The sequence below is a fragment of the Rhinichthys klamathensis genome, unplaced genomic scaffold, assembly GCF_029890125.1.
Source record: "Rhinichthys klamathensis goyatoka isolate OS25496 unplaced genomic scaffold, OSU_Roscu_1.1 h1tg000178l_1, whole genome shotgun sequence".
Classification (NCBI taxonomy): Eukaryota; Metazoa; Chordata; class Actinopteri; order Cypriniformes; family Leuciscidae; genus Rhinichthys; species Rhinichthys klamathensis.
In genome coordinates, this window is record NW_026606707.1 from 1,559,093 (window position 1) to 1,570,138 (window position 11,046).

Sequence of the window (11,046 nt, forward strand, 5' to 3'; positions counted from 1 at the left end):
TAAGGCATGTCTAGTGAAAATCATCTTGATATGGTAAAAATGAGATTTTAATCTAAAACAATATGAAATGTCAATCTTCAGAGTCATGATTCTTAATGTACTAATGAATGAAGAGAAAAAAAGTGCTTTGTTTTTTCGTCAACCATTTTTCAGTGGGATGTTTCAGATTGTACATTGTCAGACTGCTTCAATTTTGTGTATTTATAAATCACACTGCTGCTGATAGTTAAATGGAGATTTTTATAACATTTGATTGCATGACTTTGCACATTAAAAGTGTTTCAAATAATCTCCCGAATCAATCTACATCGTCTCATGTTCTAGTGTACCAAAGACCACAAACACACAATATTCTTTCCAAATGATTTATTTGGAAAAGGTGCACACTTTCTTTGGAGCAGTTGACAGTTCTTCTCTTCAGTCCTCTTCAACAGCCTCCTGAGCCCGAAGGAAACTGGCCTTTTTCTGGGCCACGCGATCCTTCCTCTGGGCCAGAGTGAGCTTGGCACGGTTCCACCTACAACACAACATCATCAGTGATGAGAAAAGAAACATCTCATCTGCTCATAGTAGAGTAGTAGATGGTAATGTAGGTAACAAAAAATAACAGGAAATACAAGCAACTGACATGCAACTAACTATAAGTATTATAGTACTATAATAAGTAGCAACTACAGTATTTTTGCATCACACTTGAGATTTTATGGCAAGATTAAAAGCTCAACCCTTTAACTCAACAGCACAAACATTAGTTTTTATAGCAACATGTCAAGCTGCAATGAACATTTACACAGATACTAATGAACAATGATGTCAATACTATCCAACTTTATGGCAATCAATTTCATTGTAGGGCATCCCAAAGAAAAAACTTGAAAAAATGATAAAGCGTGTGAACGCACCTCTTCTTCTTGACCTCTTTCTTGGGCTTGTTCTCATGAACTGGGTTGTCACGGATGGAAATATGAGCCTTTTTGTACATCTCTAGAACCTGCAGGAACCGGATAATAACACCATGAGACGTGTGAAGGTAAACCACAGGATTGACAATAAATGCTGAAAATGTTTTCAAATACTACACTGTACACAACAAACAAGAATTACACTTCAAGAAATTAAAGAATGAGATTTAGCCACCAGCATTATGTCACAAATAGTATTCATCTACTGACGATACGGTCTCTGATCAACATAATAATTAACACTTTCTCATATCCTATCTTAAAAAGATTATCAATCTGTGCCCCGACTCTTAATAGGAGTAGTTTATCGAAAAGCAACAAGTGAACCTGAACCAACAAAATGTTTAAGTTCTGTGACAATGCTTAAAGAGATAATTACCCAAAAATGAAAATTGGCCGTACGCATCGATTTACGCCAAGAGTAACCCTTGAACTTGACGCACAACGTAATGACGAACGCGGTTGCCCAGCCCTGTTTGTTTGAACCGCGAGAGGCGTCAAAGCTTACGCTACTCCTACATCCTACGTCAAACATCGTCAAGTGTTACTCTTCTGCCGTAAGTGGACTTGCGTATGGCCGTCTGCCGGAAACTAGTTATTTTAGTTGATTAAGTTTTAAATATGGATATTTTTATTACACGAATGCTTCGCTTCACTTCAGAAGGCCTTTATTAACCCCCCGGAGCCGTTTCGAACACTTTTATCAGGGATGGATGCGCTTTGATGGACTTCCAAAAAAATATACCCATTGACTTTATAAAGCTTGGAAGAGCCAGGACATTTTTTAATATAACACAGATTGTATCAGTCTGAAAGAAGAATGTTATATACACCTAGGCTGGCTTCAGGGTGAGTAAATCATGGGCTAATTTTTTGGGTGAACTATCTCTTAAAAGGTAATGACTCCAACTGCTTGATCCATTCAAATCCAAAGGCAAACAAAAGTTTGCAGTAAAGTGATCCAGCAAAGTGGTTTCTTACAATTTCAGGTGTGACGCCGTTCTTGATGAAGCGGGAGAACTGCTTCTTGTACAGGTCCTCGTCCTCCTCCATCAGATAGCTCATGTACTCTGACACGTTCTGGCCCATGATGTGCTTCCTGTGAACCTCCGCATTAAACTCTTTACTTTCAGTGTCGAAGCCCGGGAACCGTTTAGTGCTGAGAAAGAAAGTTACAATGTCAATATACCCATCAATAAAGATGGGACATACAACTTCACAAAATTGGATGGAACTTGTGACAATATGTGTGGCATCACTTAAAGCAAAGACAATCATCAGAAACTGCAAAAGTGAATTTTGAATGGATTAATTCATGCGCTCAACATATGTGTCTGTGATTGGCTACAATGATCAACGCTTCAAAAACATGTTGTAAATAGACATCTTTGACGCTATTCACTGAGCGCACAGATACACACAGGAGTGTTTGAAAGCAGGCATCTATCAGCGGATCCCTAATATATCCGCTGACAGACAGATCCGCTGACAGACAGATCCGCTGACAGACAGATCCGCTGACAGACAGATCCGCTGACAGACACATCCGCTGACAGACACATCCGCTGACAGACACATCCGCTGACAGACACATCCGCTGACAGACAGATCCGCTGACAGACAGATCCGCTGACAGACAGATCCGCTGACAGACAGATCCGCTGACAGACAGATCCGCTGACAGACAGATCCGCTGACAGACAGATCCGCTGACAGACACATCCGCTGACAGACAGATCCGCTGACAGACAGATCCGCTGACAGACAGATCCGCATCCACTGACAGACAGATCCGCTGACAGACAGATCCAGATCCACTGACAGACAGATCCGCTGACAGACAGATCCGCTGACAGACAGATCCAGATCCACTGACAGACAGATCCGCTGACAGACAGATCCAGATCCGCTGACAGAGAGATCCAGATCCGCTGACAGACAGATCCGCTGACAGACAGATCCGCTGACAGACAGATCCGCTGACAGACAGATCCGCTGACAGACAGATCCGCTGACAGACAGATCCGCTGACAGACAGATCCACTGACAGACAGATCCACTGACAGACAGATCCAGATCCGCTGACAGACAGATCCGCTGACAGACAGATCCGCTGACAGACAGATCCGCTGACAGACAGATCCGCTGACAGACAGATCCACTGACAGACAGATCCGCTGACAGACAGATCCGCTGATAGACAGATCCAGATCCGCTGACAGACAGATCCGCTGACAGACAGATCCGCTGACAGACAGATCCGCTGACAGACAGATCCGCTGACAGACAGATCCACTGACAGACAGATCCGCTGACAGACAGATCCAGATCCACTGACAGACAGATCCGCTGACAGACAGATCCAGATCCGCTGATAGACAGATCCACTGATAGACAGATCCAGATCCGCTGATAGACAGATCCAGATCCGCTGACAGACAGATCCGCTGATAGACAGATCCAGATCCGCTGACAGACAGATCCGCTGATAGACAGATCCAGATCCGCTGACAGACAGATCCGCTGATAGACAGATCCAGATCCACTGACAGACAGATCCGCTGACAGACAGATCCGCTGACAGACAGATCCGCTGACAGACAGATCCAGATCCACTGACAGACAGATCCGCTGACAGACAGATCCGCTGACAGACAGATCCGCTGACAGACAGATCCGCTGACAGACAGATCCGCTGACAGACAGATCCGCTGACAGACAGATCCGCTGACAGACAGATCCAGATCCGCTGACAGACAGATCCGCTGACAGACAGATCCGCTGACAGACAGATCCGCTGACAGACAGATCCGCTGACAGACAGATCCGCTGACAGACAGATCCGCTGACAGACAGATCCGCTGACAGACAGATCCACTGACAGACAGATCCACTGACAGACAGATCCACTGACAGACAGATCCAGATCCGCTGACAGACAGATCCGCTGACAGACAGATCCGCTGACAGACAGATCCGCTGACAGACAGATCCACTGACAGACAGATCCGCTGACAGACAGATCCGCTGACAGACAGATCCGCTGATAGACAGATCCAGATCCGCTGACAGACAGATCCACTGACAGACAGATCCGCTGACAGACAGATCCGCTGATAGACAGATCCAGATCCGCTGACAGACAGATCCACTGACAGACAGATCCGCTGACAGACAGATCCGCTGACAGACAGATCCACTGATAGACAGATCCAGATCCGCTGACAGACAGATCCGCTGACAGACAGATCCGCTGACAGACAGATCCGCTGACAGACAGATCCACTGACAGACAGATCCGCTGACAGACAGATCCGCTGATAGACAGATCCAGATCCGCTGACAGACAGATCCGCTGATAGACAGATCCAGATCCGCTGACAGACAGATCTGCTGATAGACAGATCCAGATCCGCTGACAGACAGATCCGCTGACAGACAGATCCACTGACAGACAGATCCGCTGACAGACAGATCCGCTGACAGACAGATCCGCTGATAGACAGATCCAGATCCGCTGACAGACAGATCCGCTGATAGACAGATCCAGATCCGCTGACAGACAGATCCGCTGATAGACAGATCCAGATCCGCTGACAGACAGATCCGCTGATAGACAGATCCAGATCCACTGACAGACAGATCCGCTGACAGACAGATCCGCTGATAGACAGATCCAGATCCGCTGACAGACAGATCCGCTGATAGACAGATCCAGATCCACTGACAGACAGATCCGCTGACAGACAGATCCGCTGACAGACAGATCCGCTGACAGACAGATCCAGATCCACTGACAGACAGATCCGCTGACAGACAGATCCAGATCCGCTGACAGACAGATCCGCTGACAGACAGATCCGCTGACAGACAGATCCGCTGACAGACAGATCCGCTGACAGACAGATCCGCTGACAGACAGATCCGCTGACAGACAGATCCGCTGACAGACAGATCCGCTGACAGACAGATCCAGATCCACTGACAGACAGATCCGCTGACTGACAGATCCAGATCCGCTGACAGACAGATCCGCTGACAGACAGATCCGCTGACAGACAGATCCGCTGACAGACAGATCCACTGACAGACAGATCCACTGACAGACAGATCCGCTGACAGACAGATCCGCTGACAGACAGATCCAGATCCACTGACAGACAGATCCGCTGACAGACAGATCCGCTGACAGACAGATCCGCTGACAGACAGATCCGCTGACAGACAGATCCGCTGACAGACAGATCCGCTGACAGACAGATCCGCTGACAGACAGATCCACTGACAGACAGATCCACTGACAGACAGATCCAGATCCGCTGACAGACAGATCCGCTGACAGACAGATCCGCTGACAGACAGATCCGCTGACAGACAGATCCGCTGACAGACAGATCCGCTGACAGACAGATCCACTGACAGACAGATCCGCTGACAGACAGATCCGCTGACAGACAGATCCACTGACAGACAGATCCGCTGACAGACAGATCCGCTGATAGACAGATCCAGATCCGCTGACAGACAGATCCGCTGACAGACAGATCCGCTGACAGACAGATCCGCTGACAGACAGATCCACTGACAGACAGATCCGCTGACAGACAGATCCGCTGATAGACAGATCCAGATCCGCTGACAGACAGATCCAGATCCACTGACAGACAGATCCGCTGACAGACAGATCCAGATCCGCTGACAGACAGATCCAGATCCGCTGACAGACAGATCCGCTGATAGACAGATCCAGATCCGCTGACAGACAGATCCGCTGATAGACAGATCCAGATCCGCTGACAGACAGATCCGCTGATAGACAGATCCAGATCCGCTGACAGACAGATCCGCTGATAGACAGATCCAGATCCACTGACAGACAGATCCGCTGATAGACAGATCCAGATCCGCTGACAGACAGATCCGCTGATAGACAGATCCAGATCCACTGACAGACAGATCCGCTGATAGACAGATCCAGATCCGCTGATAGACAGATCCAGATCCGCTGACAGACAGATCCAGATCCGCTGACAGACAGATCCAGATCCGCTGATAGACAGATCCAGATCCGCTGACAGACAGATCCAGATCCACTGACAGACAGATCCGCTGATAGACAGATCCAGATCCGCTGATAGACAGATCCAGATCCACTGACAGACAGATCCGCTGATAGACAGATCCAGATCCGCTGACAGACAGATCCGCTGATAGACAGATCCAGATCCGCTGACAGACAGATCCGCTGATAGACAGATCCAGATCCGCTGACAGACAGATCCGCTGATAGACAGATCCAGATCCGCTGACAGACAGATCCGCTGATAGACAGATCCAGATCCGCTGACAGACAGATCCTTTCAAACGCTCCTGTGTGTATCTGCGCGCTCGGTGAAGCATTTGCATTTGTTATGAAAAATAGTAGCCTAATTTAGTATAATACAAATGCACAGTAACTGCTTAATAGATAATACTGTAATTATTAGGGATGTCCCGATTAAGTTTTTTGTGCCACCTATCCGAGTCATTGAATTTTGAGTGTCTGCCGATACGGAGTCCCGATCTGATACTTGTATTTTCCTAGTGCTTTGCACACTTCAAATACATTAAAGTTATTCAAATCAATCCAATGTATACAGGGATGTGCAGAGTGTTTCTCAGGGACTCAAATGTAAAAAAGGTGCATCGTGACGTTCACTATGGAGCAATTCCAAATATATGGGACTACTGATATAAACTTTGTATTTTATATTTACAATAAGCAAAATAACTGCAACAAAAAGAAAAAAAAAAAGTTAAATAATTTGAGTGATTCATTACAAAAGTGCGCATCAAATATGGTAAACACGGAAGCTGGAACATGCGTCGTTCACCTAAGCACATCGAGTTTCTTTTCCTTTAAATGGTGGTTGGCAAACCCACTTGAAGGTGCATACCGCCACCTACTGCATGACACCAGTATGACAATATAAAATGCGATATGAATATACCACATTTATGCCACAATCCCATGGTTTCAGTTAGTGTTATTACAGTAAATAAAGGCAAATGTTGGCGACTTGTGGATTGAAAAGGCTTCTAACTGTATCATCGCTGCACCTGTTTTCTGCATGAGTGTTGTTGAGAATGTCAGCCGTTTTATCTGGCTTTACACTTAAACTAAGTTGATCTGTGGTTTGTATGGGAGGGCTCTGCACAGAACTGGAACATTTTTCACTAGATCTCACAGCACTGTTTAGTGGTCATGTGATCGGTCAGCGCTGCCGTTTAAACCTTGAACCGAGCGGATAAATGGTCTGTGTGGCGCACAGTTCAAATGAGTAGCGCTGTTTCGTTCTGCTTGTGGCGCATAAAACATATCTAATTTATCGAAACCTTGTTATCGTTTTATAGAGGAAAATTATATCGCGATAAATATCGTTCATGTTTTATCGCCCAGTCCTATCTGTGTATTTGGTCTTAAAAGGACAGCAGCATAATAAACTGCTGTCTGTCTCATGTTAATCAAAGGACAAGGAGAAAATCACTCCGCTCTTGATTTTAATCAATTTTGTATTTTTAATAAGAATCGGTTCATATTTGATTCAAGAGTGAAAACTATGCAGTGTTTTAGTTAAACACTTGATTATTCAATTTCTCAACTATTTCTTACAACTTGTTAAATAAACCTACTGTAGCCAAAAAACTGTTTTTATTTATTTATTTATTATTTGTATCTTTGCTCTATTGTATAGATACTACTGTTTGTAATTTGCTTCTTTGATCTTATTTTTAATAAGAAAAATAGACTAAAAATAGATATATCGAGATAAATACAATTTCTCATACTGTGAAATAAGACTTTGGTTATATTGCTCACCCCTACTTATAATCATACATTTCTTCCTCTTCCTAATAAAACTTCACCTATGAACATGTCAGAAGAGTAAACTTTCTTCAACTATGTGTTTCTCATTATTAAGGTGCGATCACTAGTCAGTAGTGTAGTGATGCATGAAGTGCAGCTCACACAGGAATCACTTTAAAACCACAGTCAAAACCGTGAAAAAATTTGACCAAACCTCAGGTGTTTATTATTGACTTCAGGCAATCCATACAGACCAATAGCTTATTTTTAAGGAGAATATTTAATGTTTTCATAAAGACTTTTTTAATGCACCCATGCATCCAAAAGTGCTGAATCAATGTCCATTGTCTAAGTTTGCAAAAAACAACAAAAAAAAAACAGCATGCACTGACCTGTGAGGGATAGACAGTCCTCCGTCCACTGCTCCTTTGAGAGCTCCAAACACCTTATTCCCTGTGGTGGTTCTGGCGAGGCCAGCGTCCAGGTAGCATGTAAACGCCCCTGGCTGACCATCAATGCTTTCCACATTAAACTCATCGCCAGTCACCTCAACCTGGCCTTCGTAGACCTTATCCAGACCAAACTTATTCAGCAGCTGTAAGCAGAAAACAAATCTGAGTAAGACCATACTATGAGATTTGAACAATACTAGACATTCATGAATACTAAGGACATTTACCCTGCGTGCACACAGCAAACCGGTGCAGTAGGCGGCAGCGTAGTTTGTCAGTCCTACAGTAATGCCATACTTTGGCAACTCGTGAGAGTAAGCAGCGCAGACGATCGCGTCGCCTTCGATTTTGGCATATGCGATCTGACAGAGAGAAAGACATAAGACACTCAGTAAAACCAACGGTAATTAGCAAGATTTCAAAAACTATGGCAAAGACGACATGGTAGTAGTTCATACCTGGCAAACAATATCCCTGTTGGAGAGTCGAACGATCATCCTGTACTTCGGTGTGTTGTACTTGTTCTTGTCTTGGATGACAAGGCGTTTGCGGGCAAAGTAGTCAGTTTTTCCCTCTGAAAGGGCAAGTATGTTAGGCAACTGTTGAAAAATCATCCTAAGTTGGTCTTATGGGGCCATTCATCCAGAACACGTTTTTTTATCTCACTGCTTTTCCATTGATTTTCTATGTAAACACACTAGACGGACGTGTTTGACGGTTGCGCTCACGTCTCTTATCTTATGGTGCGTTCACGTGCTATGGAAAATATGATATTTTCCACTTGTGAACTGGTATTTACCAGTGTGTTGCGTTCAAGTGCTTTTGTTGTCGTAATGTGGTAAAAAGATGGAGATCCAGACCTGTTATTTAACTAAAACTATTTTAGATTGCTTAAGTCATCTGCTACAGCAAGAAAATCATTTATCAAAACTCAAACGGTAAATAATATGCTGTATATTTTCTAGTTCATGAATAGCACATATTTTTACCATTCACGACTCTCGCGTTGCTCTCCGCCATTTTGAAAAGGTCAAAGGTTATCTCATCTTGGCAACTCGTGCATCAAAATATTCTGCGAGCTGCCCAGTGGAAAATACCACATGAGGGGGTGTTCATGTGCATTTTCCACGTCGGCTTTTGGCATTTACCATAATTACCATAGCACGTGAACGCACCATTATGTCTCGAGCACGACACTGACTGCATTCAAGTTAAATCTTGACACCTTGAGTTTTAACTGCGTGCTTCTCACTTTAAAAACACGTTCTGGGTGAACCGGCCCTTAGAGGAGTTTGAGTGGCCAAACAAAGTCCTTGATTTCAAACTATAATGCTCTATATTTAGTAGGCCACTATGTTGTATTCATGTCATATTCATTGTGTGCAGTATGTAAAATTAGTTATACCTTGTCTTTATTTGAAAAAATATTATTCCTAGTGCACACGGAACTTGCCAGATTACTGAGTGGACTGGTGTTTACAGTGATTTTTACAGTTACTTGCTATTTATTCATATTTTTAACATGTTTTTATCATTTTCAAATTATTTATTTCTAATTTTGTAAATATTATGTAAAATAAATATTTCATTTCAGCAATTATTATGCATGTTTTTACTATCTTTAAATTAAATATTGTGAAGATGTTTCTGTTATATATATACACACACACACACAGATCACCCAGCTCTCTAAAAGACATTAGTTGACCACTAGTTTCAGCCACTTGAGACATCCTTGTTGACCATCTAAAAGACCAGCATAGATAGTTTTCACTTTCAGGTGTTTTTCCAGAAGGAACACATTCAGGCCCGTTGACTGTGACAACTGGAAATATTCTTCCCCAAAGGTAAGGAAACACGTTGACATACCTCGCCTCCTCCTGAACTTGACCTGGTATCTCTTGAAATACGCCTTGTTCTTAATCACCTTAACGAAGCCCTGCAACAGACAGCTTTATTTGTAAGTTAAACTGTTGACAAGCAGGACAGTAGACATTTGAAAAGCAATAATCCTAATGACACTGTTGGCTGCCTCTGGTTATGATCAGATGATGCGGTGCACGAAGTGACAGTAAACATGACAACGCAAAACCGAATAAAAGAACAGACTTTTAAACAGGGCAAACACACACACTGCAAAAACATGCTTATTTTTGCGTTTAGTGTCAATAAAATATATTTTTTTAGTGTTTCGAGGGAAATGTGCCACTGACGTTCACGCAGCGACTGGAATGACCGATTGAATCTAATACCATCCCGTCGCTTCATGAGTTCATCTTTCATGGAAATCGAGCTGAAATAGCTGTTGAGGGCATGTAACGAGTAGAACATTGTATTTTTGTGATTTACTGACCATTTTGTAATCGTTTGTTCTCCTTTAGGTTGGGAGACTGAAGTCTTCAGACTCCGATACTGCTCCCGCTGCACTGAGAAAAGGAAGTTCATGGTGCGCTGCGACCGGATAAACAAAACACGCGCACGCAGAAGTGTGTGCGCTCCTAGCGTCCTGGAGGAAACACGGCAGGATAGTCAGGCCCGTTCACACCAATAATTATTAGGCCTACTATAAAGATAATAACCATAAAGATAACCATTTATTAGCTCTGTTTATTCTAAGCGCTTGTTTTTCTGCCGCTTTAAATGCTCGAGCTCGTTACAGCGAGTTGGATTCTGATTGGCTGTCAATGTTTTTTGTATATAGTTAATCAGCTGGATAAAATCAAAGTCCAAATAGTCTCTGATAAAATCCTTCTGAAAGTGATTTCAACGATTTCGTTTCTCTGTG

General features: G+C 43.7%; 1 protein-coding gene across 1 annotated transcript; it reads right to left on the reverse strand.

The window, feature by feature from the left end:
• Positions 1 to 351: 351 nt before the first annotated feature.
• rpl5a (ribosomal protein L5a) lies at positions 352 to 10,734 on the reverse strand. Its single transcript, XM_056260805.1, has 8 exons — positions 10,615 to 10,734; positions 10,131 to 10,200; positions 8,720 to 8,835; positions 8,489 to 8,623; positions 8,202 to 8,404; positions 1,944 to 2,121; positions 903 to 991; positions 352 to 517 (listed from the first exon to the last, which is right to left on the reverse strand). The coding sequence occupies exons 1-8, from the start codon at positions 10,615 to 10,617 to the stop codon at positions 418 to 420; spliced, it is 894 nt and encodes a 297-aa protein (XP_056116780.1). The 5' UTR covers positions 10,618 to 10,734; the 3' UTR covers positions 352 to 417.
• Positions 10,735 to 11,046: the final 312 nt, after the last annotated feature.